The sequence below is a fragment of the Pleurodeles waltl genome, chromosome 3_2 (genome assembly GCF_031143425.1).
Source record: "Pleurodeles waltl isolate 20211129_DDA chromosome 3_2, aPleWal1.hap1.20221129, whole genome shotgun sequence".
NCBI classification, from domain to species: domain Eukaryota; kingdom Metazoa; phylum Chordata; class Amphibia; order Caudata; family Salamandridae; genus Pleurodeles; species Pleurodeles waltl.
The window spans coordinates 214895678-214914727 of record NC_090441.1 but is presented as its reverse complement, the minus strand read 5'-3'; the positions used below and the strand labels follow the sequence as shown (position 1 = coordinate 214914727).

The window sequence follows — 19050 nt, the reverse complement described above, 5'->3', positions numbered from 1 at the left end:
ATGTTAACAGAGGAGCGGCACCATTCTTGTAAACAGAAAGGACCAGTATGTTAACAGAGGAGCGGCACCATTCTTGTAAACAGAAGGGACCAATACATTAAAGTAATAGTGCTGCCATTCTGGTAAACAGAAAGGACCTGTATGTTAACAGAGGAGCGGCACCATTCTTGTAAACAGAAAGGACCTGTATGTTAACAGAGGAGCGGCACCATTCTTGTAAACAGAAAGGACCTGTATGTTAACAGAGGAGCGGCACCATTCTTGTAAACAGAAAGGACCAGTATGTTAACAGAGGAGCGGCACCATTCTTGTAAACAGAAAGGACCTGTATGTTAACAGAGGAGCTGCACCATTCTTGTAAACAGAAAGGACCAGTATGTTAACAGAGGAGCAGCACCATTCTTGTAAACAGAAAGGACCTGTATGTTAACAGAGGAGCGGCACCATTCTTGTAAACAGAAAGGACCTGTATGTTAACAGAGGAGTGGCACCATTCTTGTAAACAGAAAGGACCTGTTTGTTAACAGAGGAGTGGCACCTTTGCTGCAAACAGAAAGGACCAGTATGTTAACAGAGGGGCAGCACCATTCTTGTAAACAGAAAGGACCTGTATGTTAACGGAGGAGCAGTGCCATTCTTGTAAACAGAAAGGATATGTATGTTAACGGAGGAGCAGTGCCATTCTTGTAAAAAGAAAGGAGCAAGATGATAACAGAGGAGCGGCATCATTCTTGTAAACAGAAAGGATGAGTATATCAATGGGTAACTCTACGCTTCCTGCCTGTTTATTTTGAGGCTTTTGAAGGCTAGATGAGGTGTCAGGGTGCTGTACGCGGACCTCTCGCCACACTAGCAGCAGACCACTGGCTCCACTGCTTACTTCTCAACGTGCACTCTATGTGCAAGCAAATTATGGGATCTCATTGTCACCCTTGGACCGGACATTGTCTTCTCACCAAGACCTGGCTCAATCTGTCATCGCACCGACATCACCACAACTACTCCTGAGGGGAACAAAATCACCCACAAGGAATGAGTCAACAATACCGGAGGAGGAATAGCATCATCCACAAAGAGCCCATTCATTGCACCATTGACAATACCACCGCCTCCATGGAACACCTCAACTTCAAGCTCCACATGGACAAGTCAACTATCAGAGGCACCCTCGCATACTGACCGCGCCCCAGCTTCTGCAACATAATTGCTGACATTGACGCACCACTCACACCAAATGACTACATCTTTCTCAGTGAGCTCACCTTCCACCTCGACAACCCCAATAACAACACAGCCACCAGCCTCCTAAACAGCATGAACAGCCTTGAACTTAACGAACTTGTACTCGACCCCACTCACACCATAAGACACACAGTGGACTCCAAATTCACCTCCAGCAACTGCGCCAACTACAGCTATGTCACAGAACTCACATGGACCAACCATTCTGTTATCCACTCCAGCATATCCAGCCCTCACATGGCCACCCCCAAGATGGCTAGCGACCCCAACACAGCTGGTGCAAAATCTCAGAGACCAATTGTACGGATGCCCTCAACTTCTCCAACCCAGTTGCCACCACCACCAACCAACCAGCCATCGCCAAGAACTTCAACACCTGGAACATCAGCTGTGCTATCAGCATCGCCCCCGCCCCCAATCGACAAAAAGACACAGAAGATCCTGCAAACAGGCCTGCTGGCACACCCAAGAACTTACAACAGTGAAACATGATAACAAACTGGAGATGAGATGGCACACCAGCAAAGACACCCTCAGCTGAACAGTAAGACCTCCCTCAACCTCTACCACCACCTGCTGAGGATAACAAAGAAGAAAGCCCTAGCCACACATGTCAAAGCCAGCACCCACCGCAACGAACAGGAAAGAACATTTCATCATTGTCAAAGAGTTCTCCAACCCCGCAGCCATTGAAAACAAGATAATCACCTCACAAGGGCTCTACGACAACCTCGCCGACTTCTTCCATGGCAAAATCACAACCATATATAGAAACTGCACAGCCCATCCCACACCCACGGACTTCCTCAACCAACAGGCCATCACCAAAACCAACAAAGACTACCAACTGACCACCTGGAACCAGCTCTCTACCCAGGACACCACCTTAATCATGAAATCCATCCACACAAGAGTTTCTACAGACCCAAGCCCGCACCACACCTCCAACCTTGAAAGCCACAGTATTACTTTGCCTGCCCTCCTCAACACCTCAATCACCACCTCTACATTTTCAGAAATCTTGAAACAGGACAAAGTCAAACCACTACTTAAAAACCCCCCTGCTAACCCCAGGGAACTCAAAACTACCGGCCCATCTCATTGCTTCTGTTCCCAGCCAAGGTTCTGGAAACGACTATCAACAGACAACTAATGAAAGACCTTGAGCAGAACAAGGTACTCCACGCTTCCCAGACCCAATTCTGCTGCAGTCACAGCACTGAGACCACCCTGATCACAGCCCTCGATGCCAACTGAGTCCTCCTCGACTGGAGAGAAACTGCGCTCTGATACCCCTTGACCTCTCAGCAGCTTTCAACATCATATCCCACCATATGCTGATCAAAAGAACCCCCCACATCAGCATCCAAGGGGTCGCACTCAGATAGACCGCCTCCTTCCTTACCGGAAAGCACTGACGGTTCGCTTACAACCCTTCACCTCAGAATTAATCTGTGGCGCCCCCCCCCCCACAAGCTGATCCCTCAGCCCTACCCCTCTTCAACACCTAGATGACTCCACAGGCCAACATCTTCAGAGCACACGGACTCAACATCATATCCTACGTAGATGACACCGAACTCATCCTAGCCCTCTCCGATGACCCGACCACCACTAGGACGAACTTTTACAGAGGCAAGAAATGCTTTGCCGACTAGATGAAGAACAAATGCCTGAAGGTCAACACAGACATGGTGGAAGTACTGATCTTCGGCAACAACCACCACCCCTGGAATGACTCCTGGTGGCCCACGGATCTTGGATCCACCAACAGCAACCACGCCAGAAACCTCAGAATCATCCTTGACAGCAAGGGGAGCATGAAATCACAGAATAACGCCGTCTCCTTTACCTACTCACACAAGCTGCACATGATACTAAGAATCTTCAAGTGGCTACCTCTGCACACGAGACGCACGGTGACACAGGCCCTCATCACCAGCCGACCAGACTATGGCAACACTGTCTACGTAGGGACCTCCTACAAAAACTTCAAGCCATACAGAGCACCACAGCCAGACTCGTCCTCCGTTGATGAACCCACATCACACCTCACCTTAGCCAACTCCACTGCCTCCCAATACAGAAGAGATGCCGGTTCAAGATGACCCATGCACACCAAGGCCTATACAACCAAGGACCCACCTACATAATCTACCGCCTCAACTTCCACTAACCCTCCCCACTGCTCTCCCACACGCCCGGCATCACCTGAAGCAGAAGCGGAGGACGCTCCTTCGCTATATCACGGCAAAGAGCTGGAACAGCCTCCCCCGCAGCTCAGGACCATCACCTCACTACTGGAATTCCAAAAGGCCTCAAGACCTGCCTGTTTGAATAAGTCCATTGGGACCTGCAAGCACCTGGATACCCTACCAGGTGATCTAATGGCCCTGCACTACAGCACAATACTGAACACAAAGGTCAGAAGGTCCTATGACACAGCAGAACACTGAACATGAGGATCTACAGGCCCGCATTACAGCAGAACACTGAACATGAGGATCTACAGGCCCGCATTACAGCGCAATACTGAAGACAAAGGCCCTGCACCACAGCAGAATGCTGAACATGAAGATCGACAGGCCCTGTACCACAGCAGAATACTGCACATGAAGGTATACAGGCCTGGCACACAGCAGAGACTGCACATTATTACTGACAGGCTGTTGCATGAGGACTTGCGCATGTTGCTTAAGGGGGTTGAGAGGTCAAAGACGCTGATTCACTGAGTATCCCTGAATCTACTTGTAAGGTCTGCCTTGCAGCACATCCACATGCACACTGAACACAGAGCAGGCAGGATGTGTGCGTGCCTCTACTGCCCTGCATCAGAGGAGCATATACTCAGCCTATGTACACACAGAGCAGGCAGGATGTGCACACACCTTTACTGCTCCGCATCAGAGGAGCGTGTACTCAGTCCATGTACACACAGAGCAGGCAAGGTGTGCAGACACCTCTACCTACCTCCCTGCATCAGATGAGCATGTATTCAGTCCATGTACAAACAGCAGGCAGGATGTGCACATGCATTTACTGCCCTGCATCAGAGGAGCATGTACTCAGTCCATGTACACACAGAGCAGGCAGGATGTGCACACGCATTTACTGCCCTGCATCAGAGGAGCATGTACTCAGTCCATGTACACACAGAGCAGGCAGGATGTGCACACGCATTTACTGCCCTGCATCAGAGGAGCATGTACTCAGTCCATGTACACACAGCAGCCAGGATGTGCTCACGCCTCTACCTCCGTCCATCAGAGGAGCATGTACTCAGTCCATGTACACACAGAGCAGGCAGGATGTGCATATGCCTCTACCTACCCCCCTGCATCAGAGGAGCATGTACTCAGTCCATGTACACACAGAGCAGGCAGGGTGTGCAGACACCTCTACCTACCTCCCTACATCAGATGAGCATGTATTCAGTCCATGTACACACAGCAGGAAGGATGTGCACACAGTTCTACCTTCCAGCATCAGAGGAGCATGTACTCAGTCTATGTACACACAGAGCAGGCAGGATGTGCATGTGGCTCTACTGCCCTGCATCAGAGGAGCATGTACTCCGTCCATGTACACCCAGCAGGCAGGATGTGCAGACAGCTCTACCTCCTTGCATCAGAGGAGCATGTACTCAGTCTATGTACACACAAAGCAGGCAGGATGTGCATGTGGCTCTACTGCCCTGCATCAGAGGAGCATGTACTCAGTCCATGTACACACAGAGCAGGCAGGATGTGCACACGCCTCTACCTACCCCCCTGCATCAGAGGAGCATGTATTCAATCCATGTACACACAGAGCAGGCAGGATGTGCACACGCTTCTACTGCCCTGCATCAGAGGAGCATGTACTCAGTCAATATACACACAGGTGAGGGTAAAGATACACACATCTCTGCATCAGATAAGCATGTACGAGGTCTATGTACACACGGAGCAGGCAGGATGCCGGCATGCCACTACCTCCCTGCATCAGAGGAGCGTGTACTCAGTCCATGTACACACAGAGCAGGCAGGGTGTGCACGTGCCTCTACCTCCCTGCATCAGAGGAGCATGTATTCAGTCCATGTACACACAGGTGAGGCAGAATATACACACGTCTCTACATCAGACGAGCATGTACTCAGTCTATGTACACACGGAGCAGGCAGGATGTGCATGTGGCGCAACTGCCCTGCATCAGAGGAGCTTGTACTCAGTCCATGTACACACAGAGCAGGCAGGATGTGCACACGCTTCTACTGCCCTGCATCAGAGGAGCATGTACTCAGTCCATGTACAGACAAAGCAGGCATGATGTGCAGACACCTCTACCTACCTGCCTGCACCAGATGAGCATTTATTCAGTCCATGTACACACAGGTGAGACAGAATATACACACGTCTCTGCATCAGATGAGCATGTACTCAGTGTACGTACCCACAGAGCAGGCAGGATGTGCACATGCCTCTACCTCCCTGCATCAGAGGAGCATGTACTCAGTCCATGTACACACAGAGCAGGCAGGATGTGCACACACCTCTACCTACCCCCTGCATCAGATGAGCATGTATTCAGTCCATGTACACACAGGTGAGGCAGAATATACACACGTCTCTGCATCAGATGACATGTACTCAGTCTGTGTGCACACACAGCAGGCAGGATGTGGACACACCTCTACCTACCCCCTGCATCAGATGAGCATGTATTCAGTCCATGTACACACAGATGAGGCAGAATATACACACGTCTCTGCATCAGATGAGCATGTGTTCAGTCAATATGCACACAGGTGAGGCAGAATATACACACGTCTCTGCATCAGATGAGCATGTACTCAGTGTATGTACACACACAGCAGGCAGGATGTGGACACACCTCTACCTCTCTGCATCAGATGAGCATATATTCAGTCAATATACACACAGGTGAGGCAGAATATACACACGTCTCTGCATCAGATGAGCATGTACTCAGTGTATGTACACATGGAGCAGACAGGATGTGCACACAGCTCTACCTCCCTGCATCAGAGGAGCATGTACTCAGTCCATGTACATACGAAGCAGGCAGGATGTGCATGTGCCTCTACTGTCCTGCATCAGAGGAGCATGTACTCAGCCTGTGTGCACACAGAGCAGGCAGGATGTGCATGTGCCTCTACTGCCCTGCATCAGAGGAGCATGTACTCAGTCCATGTACACACAGAGCAGGCAGGATGTGCACACGCTTCCACTGCCCTGCATTAGAGGAGCATGTACTCAGTGTATGTACACACACAGCAGGCAGGATGTGGACACACCTCTACCTCTCTGCATCAAATGAGCATATATTCAGTCAATATGCACACAGGTGAGGCAGAATATACACAAGTCTCTGCATCAGATGAGCATGTACTCAGTGTATGTACACACGGAGCAGGCAGGATGTGCACACAGCTCTACCTCCCTGCATCAGAGGAGCATGTACTCAGTCCATGTACACACGAAGCAGGCAGGATGTGCATGTGCCTCTACTGTCCTGCATCAGAGGAGCATGTACTTAGCCTGTGTGCACTCAGAGGAGGCAGGATGTGCACGTGCCTCTACTGCCCTGCATCAGAGGAGCATGTACTCAGTCCATGTACACACAGAGCAGGCAGGATGTGCACACGCCTCTACCTACCCCCCTGCATCAGAGGAGCATGTACTCAGTCAATATACACACAGGTGAGGCAGAACATACACACATCTCTGCATCAGATAAGCATGTACGAGGTCTATGTACACACGGAGCAGGCAGAATGCCGGCATGCCACTACCTCCCTGCATCAGAGGAGCATGTACTCAGTCCATGTACACACAGAGCAGGCAGGGTGTGTACATGCCTCTACCTCCCTGCATCAGAGGAGCATGTATTCATTCCATGTACACACAGGTGAGGCAGAATAGACACACGTCTCTACATCAGACGAGCATGTACTCAGTCTGTGTGCACACACAGCAGGCAGGATGTGGACACACCTCTACCTCTGTGCATCAGATGAGCATGTATTCAGTCAATATACACACAGGTGAGGCAGAATATACACATGTCTCTGCATCAGATGAGCATGTACTCAGTGTATGCACACACACAACAGGCAGGATGTGCACACAGATCTACCTCCCTGCATCAGAGGAGCATGTACTCAGTCCATGTACACACGGAGCAGGCAGGATGTCCACATGCCTCTACCTACCTCCCTGCAACAGATGAGCATGTACTCAGTCAATATACACACAGAACAGGCAGGATGTGTGCTTGCCTCTACCTACCTCCCTGCATCAGAGGAGCATGTACTCAGTCCATGTACACACAGAGCAGGCAGAATGTGTGCGTGCCTCTACCTACCTCCCTGCATCAGATGAGCATGTATTCAATCCATATACACACAGGTGAGGGTAAAGATACACACATCTCTGCATCAATTAAGCATGCACGAGGTCTATGTACACATGGAGCAGGCAGGATGCCGGCATGCCACTACCTCCCTGCATCAGAGGAGCATGTACTCAGTCTATGTACACAAGGAGCAGGCAGGATGTGCACATGCCTCTACCTACCTTCCTCCATCAGATGAGCATGTGCTCAGTCAATATACACACAGAGGAGGCAGGATGTGTGCATGCCTCTACCTACCTCCCTGCATCAGAGGAGCATGTACTCAGTCTATGTACACAAGGAGCAGGCAGGATGTGCACATGCCTCTACCTCCCTGCATCAGAGGAGCATGTACTCAGTCCATGTACACACAGAGCAGGCAGGATGTGTGTGTGCCTCTACCTACCCCCTGCATCAGATGAGCATGTATTCAGTCAATATACACACAGGTGAGGCAGAATATACACACGTCTCTGCATCAGATGAGCATGTACTCAGTGTATGTACACACACAGCAGGCAGGATGTGCACACAGATCTACCTCCCTGCAGCCGAGGAGCATGTATTCATTCAATGTACACACAGAGTAGGCAGGATATGCATGTACCTCTACTGCCCTGCTTCAGAGGAGCATGTACTCAGTCCATGTACACACGGAGCAGGCAGGATGTGCACGTGGCTCTACTGCCCTGCATCAGAGGAGCATGTACTCAGTCCATGTACACACAGAGCAGGCATGATGTGCACACGCATTTACTGCCCTGCATCAGAGGAGCATGTACTCAGTCCATGTACACACAGAGCAGGCAGGATGTGCACACGCGTCTACCTACCTCCCTGCATCATAGGAGCTTGTACTCAGTCCATGTACACACAGAGGAGGCAGGATGTGCACGTGCCTCTACTGCCCTGCATCAGAGAAGCATGTACTCAGTGTATGTACACACACAGCAGGCAGGATGTGCACACAGCTCTACCTCCCTGCATCAGATGAGCATGTACTCAGTCCATATACACACAGGTGAGGTTGAATATACACACGTCTCTGCATCAGATGAGCATGTACTCAGTCCATATACACACAAGTGAGGTTGAATATACACACGTCTCTGCATCAGAGTACAACCCCCCCCCCTCTCCCCACCCCACGAAAGGCCGCCCCGGACAGAAGCCTTCTGCTCTTGCAGACACGTGTACCTTGTTGATGCAGGAGCTGGTGCTCACCTGAAAGTTCTCGAAGCCGAAGATGTCCAGAATGCCCACACTCTTGAAGTTTTCCTTCCCTTTGATCTTGGCATTGATCCTGCCAAGGAGCCAGGAGAAGCCCTGGGAGTAGAGGGCCATGGCCAGGGAGTCCCTGGAGTCTGCGGCCTAGGACAGAGCAGCACACAGGTGAGGGGGGTACAAGGTCACCACTGAAGCATCACACAGAGAGAGGGAAGGGAGTCAGTGCACAGGTGAGGGGGGACCAGGTCACCACTGAAGCATCACACAGAGGGGGGGAAGGGGGGAGCAGTCAGTGCACAGGTGAGGGGGGCAGGTGACCACTGAAGCATCACACAGAGGGAGGGAAGGGAGTCAGTGAGCAGGTGAGGGGGGTACAAGGTCACCACTGAAGCATCACACAGAGGGAGGGAAGGGAGTCAGTGCACAGGTGAGGGGGGACCAGGTCACCACTGAAGCATCACACAGAGGGAGGGAAGGGGGAGCAGTCAGTGCACAGGCGAGGGGGGCAGGTGACCACAGAAACATCACACGGGGGGGGGAGCAGTCAGTGCACGGGTGAGGGGGGCAGGTCACCACTGAAGCATCACACAGAGGGAGGGAAGGGGGGAGCAGTCAGTGCACAGGTGAGGGGGGGCAGGTGACCACTGAAGCATCACACAGAGGGAGGGAAGGGGGAGCGGTCAGTGCACAGGTGAGGGGGGTAGGTCACCACTGAAGCATCACACAGAGGGAGGGAAGGGGGGAGCAGTCAGTGCACAGGTGAGGGGGGGCAGGTGACCACTGAAGCATCACACAGAGGGAGGGAAGAGGGGGGGAGCAGTCCGTTCACAGGTGAGGGGGGCAGGTCACCACTGAAGCATCACGCAGAGGGAGGGAAGGGGGAGCAGTCAGTGCACAGGTGAGGGGGGGCAGGTCACCACTGAAGCATCACACAGATGGAGGGAAGGGGGGAGCAGTCAGTGCACAGGTGAGGGGGGGCAGGTGATCACTGAAGCATCACGCAGAGAGGGGGAAGGGGGGGGCAGTCAGTGCACAGGTGAGGGGGGACCAGGTCACCACTGAAGCATCACACAGAGGGGGGAAGGGGGGGGGCAGTCAGTGCACAGGTGAGGGGGGGCAGGTGACGACTGAAGCATCACACAGAGGGAGGGAAGGGGGTCGCAGTCAGTGCACGCGTGAGGGGGGGCAGGTCACCACTGAAGCATCACACAGAGGGGGGGAAGGGGGGAGCAGTCAGTGCTCAGGTGAGGGGGGACCAAGTCACCACTGAAGCATCACACAGAGGGAGGGAAGGGGGGAGCAGTCAGTGCACAGGTGAGGGGGGACCAGGTCACCACTGAAGCATCACACACAGGGGGGGAAGGGGGGAGCAGTCAGTGCACAGGTGAGGGGGGCAGGTGACCACTGAAGCATCACACAGAGGGAGGGAAGAGGGGGGCAGTCAGTGCACAGGTGAGGGGGGGGCACCACGTGTCCACTGAAGCATCACACAGAGGGAGTGAAGGGGGAGCAGTCAGTGCACAGGTGAGGGGGGGCAGGTGACCACTGAAGCATCACACAGAGGGAGGGAAGGGGGAGCGGTCAGTGCACAGGTGAGGGGGGCAGGTCACCACTGAAGCATCACACAGAGGGAGGGAAGGGGGGAGCAGTCAGTGCACAGGTGAGGGGGGGCAGGTGACCACTGAAGCATCACACAGAGGGAGGGAAGAGGGGGGGAGCAGTCCGTTCACAGGTGAGGGGGGCAGGTCACCACTGAAGCATCACGCAGAGGGAGGGAAGGGGGAGCAGTCAGTGCACAGGTGAGGGGGGGGCAGGTCACCACTGAAGCATCACACAGAGGGAGGGAAGGGGGGAGCAGTCAGTGCACAGGTGAGGGGGGCAGGTGATCACTGAAGCATCACGCAGAGGGGGGGAAGGGGGGGCAGTCAGTGCACAGGTGAGGGGGGACCAGGTCACCACTGAAGCATCACACAGAGGGGGGGGAAGGGGGGAGCAGTCAGTGCACAGGTGAGGGGGGACCAGGTCACCACTGAAGCATCACACAGAGGGGGGGAAGGGGGGGGCAGTCAGTGCACAGGTGAGGGGGGGCAGGTGACCACTGAAGCATCACACAGAGGGAGGGAAGGGGGGAGCAGTCAGTGCACGGGTGAGGGGGGCAGGTCACCACTGAAGCATCACACAGAGGGGGGGGGAAGGGGGGAGCAGTCAGTGCACAGGTGAGGGGGGACCAGGTCACCACTGAAGCATCACACACAGGGGGGGAAGGGGGGAGCAGTCAGTGCACAGGTGAGGGGGGCAGGTGACCACTGAAGCATCACACAGAGGGAGGGAAGAGGGGGGCAGTCAGTGCACAGGTGAGGGGGGGGGGCACCACGTGTCCACTGAAGCATCACACAGAGGGAGGGAAGGGGGAGCAGTCAGTGCACAGGTGAGGGGGGGCAGGTGACCACTGAAGCATCACACAGAGGGAGGGAAGGGGGAGCGGTCAGTGCACAGGTGAGGGGGGCAGGTCACCACTGAAGCATCACACAGAGGGAGGGAAGGGGGGAGCAGTCAGTGCACAGGTGAGGGGGGGCAGGTGACCACTGAAGCATCACACAGAGGGAGGGAAGAGGGGGGGAGCAGTCCGTTCACAGGTGAGGGGGGCAGGTCACCACTGAAGCATCACGCAGAGGGAGGGAAGGGGGAGCAGTCAGTGCACAGGTGAGGGGGGGGCAGGTCACCACTGAAGCATCACACAGAGGGAGGGAAGGGGGGAGCAGTCAGTGCACAGGTGAGGGGGGCAGGTGATCACTGAAGCATCACGCAGAGGGGGGGAAGGGGGGGGCAGTCAGTGCACAGGTGAGGGGGGACCAGGTCACCACTGAAGCATCACACAGAGGGGGGGGAAGGGGGGAGCAGTCAGTGCACAGGTGAGGGGGGACCAGGTCACCACTGAAGCATCACACAGAGGGGGGGAAGGGGGGGGGCAGTCAGTGCACAGGTGAGGGGGGGCAGGTGACCACTGAAGCATCACACAGAGGGAGGGAAGGGGGGAGCAGTCAGTGCACGGGTGAGGGGGGGCAGGTCACCACTGAAGCATCACACAGAGGGGGGGAAGGGGGGAGCAGTCAGTGCACAGGTGAGGGGGGACCAGGTCACCACTGAAGCATCACACAGAGGGGGGGAAGGGGGGAGTAGTCAGTGCACAGGTGAGGGGGGACCAGGTCCCCACTGAAGCATCACACAGAGGGGGGAAAGGGGGGAGCAGTCAGTGCACGGGTGAGGGGGGGCAGGTGACCACTGAAGCATCACACAGAGGGAGGGAAGAGGGGGGGCAGTCAGTGCACAGGTGAGGGGGGGCACCACGTGTCCACGGAAGCATCACACAGAGGGAGGGAAGGGGGGAGCAGTCAGTGCACAGGTGAGGGGGGCAGGTGTCCACTGAAGCATCACACAGAGGGAGGGAAGAGGGGGGGCAGTCAGTGCACAGGTGAGGGGGGGCAGGTGATCACTGAAGCATCACACAGAGGGAGGGAAGGGGGAGCAGTCAGTGCACTGGTGAGGGGGGGGGGCAGGTGACCACTGAAGCATCACACAGAGGGAGGGAAGGGGGAGCAGTCAGTGCACAGGTGAGGGGGGGCAGGTGACCACTGAAGCATCACACAGAGGGAGGGAAGGGGGGGGCAGTCAGTGCACTGGTGAGGAGGGGCAGGTGACCACTGAAGCATCACACAGAGGGAGGGAAGGGGGAGCGGTCAGTGTAAAGGTGAGAGGGTGACACACAAATGTGTGTATGTTGGGTGCTCTTAGCGATGTTTGGAGAAAAATGGTTGAACTGCTAAAATATATGTAAGTGCTAATTTGCATGGTATAGAGGACACTTAACTCATGATATCAGCTCGGTGCATAGGGAAACTCAGCTATGGCAGTTAATTATTACCCCTTATAAAGGCATTCCAAATCGATAAATATTTTTATACCTCACTGCTGGTAACCCTGCCCGCTGCCCTGAGGTGATTACTGCTGGTAACCCTGCCCGCTGCCCTTAGGTGATCACTGCTGGTAACCTTGCTCGATCCACTGAGGTGATCACTGCTGGTAACCTTGCTCGATCCACTGAGGTGATCACTGCTGGTAACCCTGCCCGATCCACTGAGGTGATCACTGCTGGTAACCCTGCCTGCTGCACTGAGGTGATTACTGCTGGTAACCCTGCACAATCCACTGAGGTGATCACTGCTGGTAACCCTGCACAATCCACTGAGGTGATCACTGCTGGTAACCCTGCCCGCTGCCCTGAGGTGATCACTGCTGGTAACCCTGCACAATCCACTGAGGTGATTACTGCTGGTAACCCTGCCCGCTGCCCTTAGGTGATCACTGCTGGTAACCCTGCCTGCTGCCCTGAGGTGATTACTGCTGGTAACCCTGCCTGCTGCCCTGAGGTGATCACTGCTGGTAACCCTGCCCGATCCACTGAGGTGATCACTGCTGGTAACCCTGCCTGCTGCCCTCAGGTGATCACTGCTGGTAACCCTGCACAATCCACTGAGGTGATTACTGCTGGTAACCCTGCCCGCTGCCCTGAGGTGATTACTGCTGGTAACCCTGCCCGCTGCCCTGAGGTGATCACTGCTGGTAACCCTGCCCGATCCACTGAGGTGATCACTGCTGGTAACCCTGCCTGCTGCCCTCAGGTGATCACTGCTGGTAACCCTGCACAATCCACTGAGGTGATCACTGCTGGTAACCCTGCCCGATCCACTGAGGTGGTCACTGCTGGTAACCCTGCTCGATCCACTGAGGTGATCACTGCTGGTAACCCTGCCTGCTGCCCTCAGGTGATCACTGCTGGTAACCCTGCACAATCCACTGAGGTGATTACTGCTGGTAACCCTGCCCGCTGCCCTGAGGTGATTACTGCTGGTAACCCTGCCCGCTGCCCTGAGGTGATCACTGCTGGTAACCCTGCCCGATCCACTGAGGTGATCACTGCTGGTAACCCTGCCTGCTGCCCTCAGGTGATCACTGCTGGTAACCCTGCACAATCCACTGAGGTGATCACTGCTGGTAACCCTGCCCGATCCACTGAGGTGGTCACTGCTGGTAACCCTGCTCGATCCACTGAGGTGATCACTGCTGGTAACCTTGCCTGCTGCCCTCAGGTGATCACTGCTGGTAACCCTGCACAATCCACTGAGGTGATCACTGCTGGTAACCCTGCCCGCTGCCCTGAGGTGATCACTGCTGGTAACCCTGCACAATCCACTGAGGTGATTACTGCTGGTAACCCTGCCCGCTGCCCTTAGGTGATCACTGCTGGTAACCCTGCCTGCTGCACTGAGGTGATTACTGCTGGTAACCCTGCACAATCCACTGAGGTGATCACTGCTGGTAACCCTGCCTGCTGCCCTCAGGTGATCACTGCTGGTAACCCTGCACAATCCACTGAGGTGATCACTGCTGGTAACCCTGCCCGCTGCCCTCAGGTGATCACTGCTGGTAACCCTGCCCGATCCACTGAGGTGATCACTGCTGGTAACCCTGCCCGCTGCCCTGAGGTGATCACTGCTGGTAACCCTGCACAATCCACTGAGGTGATCACTGCTGGTAACCCTGCCTGCTGCCCTCAGGTGATCACTGCTGGTAACCCTGCACGATCCACTGAGGTGATCACTGCTGGTAACCCTGCCCGCTGCCCTCAGGTGATCACTGCTGGTAACCCTGCCCGATCCACTGAGGTGATCACTGCTGGTAACCCTGCCTGCTGCCCTGAGGTGATCACTGCTGGTAACCCTGCCCGATCCACTGAGGTGATCACTGCTGGTAACCCTGCCTGATCCACTGAGGTGATCACTGCTGGTAACCCTGCACAATCCACTGAGGTGATCACTGGTGGTAACCCTTCCACTCATAATAAATGTGACCACAGTTCCCGCCCTGCTGACCCTCCAGCTCCTTCCTATGGAGGTGAGAGCCCAATTTAAAGCTGCCTGCAGCAGTCACAGAGCGTTAAACCCACCTTCACCCCTGAACCTAAATGAGAAACTGAACATTTTGGGTGCCGAATGGAGGCGTACAAATGCCGAATCCCTTCTCTCTGGGGCCGCAACCTTCAATCGAGACGGATTCGGGCGCCAATACCTGTCTGGAAGCGACACCAGACGGTCCCTGCTAGGACCCCTGCTAGGACCCCTGCATGCATCCTTCTAAGAGTGCAAGGCTCTTCTTGCGGATAGAGGCTGGAGGTGACTCCCTAACTAATGGGATGAAGGCCCCCAAGCCCTCACCTACCTCCGCAGCAGGGATGCTCGTCTTTCTGCAAACAGGCCCAGAATGCAATGCGTCAGGGCACGTCACGAAGCCGAAAGTCTTTGGGTCACTCATCTTGCACTCTGAGGGCTGGGGGGGGGGGGGGTGAGAAGTGCACTGTGGTAATCCAGGAGTCCTCCCACGTCCAACCCTAGCATCTAGTCTGAAGTAGGCACATTTGGAGGGGTCTCGGCTGCCGGCCTCCCTCTGCTTGGAGTTATGGTCTCGCCCACCGTCTTCAGATCGTGGACATCCCTCTCCCCCTCCAGCCCCACTTGAAGTTCTCTTTAGCTCCCTCTTGTACGTAGATCCTTGGCTCCCCCACCTGGATTAAATCCCTCCGGTCCTCACCTGCTGGCTCTAGGGCAGGGTGCGACCGGTGCGACCGCACCTGGCGCTTAATTTAATGGTGGGCGCTGCGTTTATAATAACTCATGGGTCTAAATGCAGTGAACTTCCTTGAGTGTCCAGCAGTTTTCAGGTAAAAATAAAAAAGTCACGATATCTCTGTCGTGTAATGTTAGTACTTAAGAGAGCTTGGATGTTGTCTATTGGCAGCTCTGACTCATCGTAAAGTTGCGCAGAGGGTTAATGTGCCTGCTGTAGTGAACGTTTGCCACAGATCACAGAAGTGAGTGTGAGGGAGCTATGAGCAGAGCTATAAAAATATGAAATGTTTCTCAGAGAGGGACTATGGAGAGATGAGGTGCACCGCCGGAGGGTGGCGGTGGGGTGCACCGCTGGAGGGTGGTGGGGTGCACCCCCGGAGGATGGCAGTGAGGGGGTGCACCCCCGGAGGATGGCAGTGAGGTGGGGTTACTTTGGAGGCGGTAGGGGGGTGCATAAAGAGTGTCGCGCCGGGCGGCTGAGGTTGTTCACGCTGTGATTGTTCTGTTGTAAAGCGCTCCCATGTCCAGGGCTGGTGCGCGCTATAAGTACCACATCCTGAGATGCACCGGGCACTGCGGGTGAGGCTCTGGTGGCCGCTGCCCCCGTGTGGTGAGAGCCCAACCCGCCGAGGGAGTGAGAGAGCGAAGAGCAGCAGAGGGGGGTCCCCCGGGGGAGGGAGGGGGCAGAGGGGGTCCCCCGGGGGAGAGAGGGGGCAGAGGGGGTCCCCCGGGGGAGGGAGGGGGCAGAGGGGGGTCCCCCGGGGGAGGGAGGGGGCAGAGGGGGTCCCACGGGGGAGGAAGGGGGCAGAGGGGGTCCCCCGGGGGAGAGAGGGGGCAGAGGGGGTCCCACGGGGGAGGGAGGGGGCAGAGGGGGTCCCCCGGGGGAGAGAGGGGGCAGAGGGGGTCCCCCGGGGAGAGGGAGGGGGCAGAGGGGGACCCACGGGGGAGGGAGGGGGCAGAGGGGGTCCCCCGGGGGAGGGAGGGGGTCCCCGGGGAAAGGGAGGGGCTAGAGGGGGTCCCCCGGGGGAGGGAGGGGGCAGAGGGGGTCCCCGGGGAGAGGGAGGGGGCAGAGGGGGACCCACGGGGGAGGGAGGGGGTCCCCGGGGAAAGGGAGGGGCTAGAGGGGGTCCCCCGGGGGAGGGAGGGGCCAGAGGGGGTCCCCGGGGAGAGGGAGGGGGCAGAGGGGGACCCACGGGGGAGGGAGGGGGCAGAGGGGGTCCCCGGGGAGAGGGAGGGGGCGGAGGGGGCAGAGGGGGTCCCCGGGGCGCGGGAGGGTCAGGCGTGGGAGGACAGGTGCCAGTGGGGGCGGGTGTACCCACAAACAGCAGGGAAGGATAAGGGGGTGCAGGAGAGGGGCCTGGGCCAGGACACCCGGAGGGTGGGACAGTCAGCGAGACTGCGGGCTGCAGCGGGGGGTTTACTGAGGGGAGTCAGCCGGGGGGGGGGGGGGGGGGAGTGAGTGGGGGCGGCAGGGGGTGACCAGCGGAGTGAGAGACAGGAGACGGGGTACCCGGGAAAGAGGGAGGGAGACACGGGTGCGACAGACAGATGTGGGTGACAAGGCACGGGGGAAGCCCGGGGGGGTCCAATGGAGTGAGACCGACAGTGGTGGAAACAGAGGGGGGTGACAGAGATGGGGGCCCTCGGGGTGACTCGAGGGAGGAGCTGAGCTGGGAGAGAGAGGACAGAGGGACAGGGCCGAGGGCACAAAGCAGACAAAAGGCTTCACACAGGAGTCAAGACTGAGGGTCACAGACAGGGGGTGAAAAGTTTGAGTGACAGACCGACAGAGACGGGAGACAGACAGGGAACGACAGGGTGAAAGACAGGCAGCCTAAACTTTAAAAAGTGGCAGGGTCGCCTCAACTCACCCTCATTCGGAATGAGCCACCCGTCCAGAAATCAGTTTCTAAGCGTGCACTTTGTTACCTCAAGCCCCAGAACAGTTCACATATACTGACGTCACCGGGGACCCCCACCAAAAGGAACCCGGCTTCATACTCCCAGGGGGCTCGACAGGTGAGAGGCTCGAGAAAGGATGGGCAGCAATCATTCAGGGTGAGTAAGACGGAGCACCTGACAGAGAGCCGGGGGGGGAAGAGACCGGAGGCCCAGACGACCACCAGCAGAGGGGACACAGACCAAGGCAAGGGAGGGGGGCAGCGAGGTAGAGAGACGCACACCCCAATAGTGGACATGAAGCCCCCTCACACCAGAGCCCCTCTTACCTGCTCCACAGTCAGGGGGGAGCTGATCTCTTCGCCTCGGAGGATCATGGACCTCTGGGTCAGCACCTCGGACAGCTGGAAGGAGTCCAGTCCCAGCAGGTCACTGGCCGTGGTCACCACTGGGGAGAAGAGAGAGGGGGTCACCGCACCCCAGTCCGACCGGCATTCACCCTCAAAGCATCTCAGCAAGAAACAGAAGACTGACCGCACCCCAGTCCGACCGGCATTCACCCCTCATTGCATCCCTGAAGGATCAGAAGACTGACCGCACCCCAGTCCGAACGGCATTCACCCTCATTGCATCCCTGAAGGATCAGAAGACTGACCGAACCCCAATCCGACCGGCATTCACCCTCAAAGCATCTCAGCAAGAAACAGGAGAACAAACAGAAGACTGACCGCACCCCAATCCGACCGGCATTCACCCTCAAAGCATCTCAGCAAGGAACAGAAGAACAAACAGAAGACTGACCGCATCCCAATCCGACCAGCATTCACCCTCAATGCATCTCAGCAAGAAACGGGAGAAACCTCAGACTGACCGTACCCCAATCCGACCAGCACCCCCTCCCTCTCAATGCATCTCAGCAAGCAACAGAAGCAGAAGCAGGCTGACCGCACCCCAATCCGACCACCATTCACCCTCAATGCATCTCAGCAAGAAACAGGAGAAACAAGACAGACCAGTAGGCCAGCACCCCACCCCCGATGCGTCTGAGAAGAAACAGAAGACTGACTGTACCCCAATCTAGCCAGCGCCAACCGCTTAATGCATCTCAGGAGAAACAAAAGACTGACCCTGACCTAATCCAGCCAGCACACACCCCTCAATGCATCTTAAAGGAAAGAGAAGACTGCCGTACCCCAATCTGGCCAGCATCTCCTCAATACATTTCAGCAAGCAACAGAAGAAACAGAAGACTGACCATACCCCAGTCCTGCCAGCACCCCCTCAATGCATCTCAGCAGGCAACAGTGAAAGAAACAGATGACTGACCGTACCCCAATCCGGCCAGCACCCACCCTCAATGAATCTCAGAAGAAACAGATGACCGACCGTACCCCAGTCCTGCCAGCACCCCCTCAATGCATCTCAGCAAGCAACAGAGAAAGAAGCAGATGACTGACTGTACCCCAATCCGGCCAGCACCCACCCTCAATGCATCTCAGAAGAAACAGATGACTGACCGTACCCCAGTCCTGCCAGCACCCCCTCAATGCATCTCAGAAAGCAACAGTGAAAGAAACAGATGACTGACTGTACCCCAGTCCT

General features: G+C 56.0%; 1 protein-coding gene across 1 annotated transcript in view; it reads right to left on the bottom strand.

Annotated features, from left to right (window-relative positions):
- Positions 1–19050, bottom strand: part of LOC138286710 (unconventional myosin-X-like) — a 483148-nt gene that overhangs the window by 223107 nt on the left and 240991 nt on the right. The window contains exons 11-12 of the mRNA XM_069227214.1: positions 17778–17896; positions 8864–9010 (exon numbers count right to left, since the gene is read on the bottom strand). Of these exons, the coding sequence (XP_069083315.1) occupies positions 8864–9010; positions 17778–17896 (266 nt within the window). The remainder of the gene's footprint in view (positions 1–8863; positions 9011–17777; positions 17897–19050) is intronic.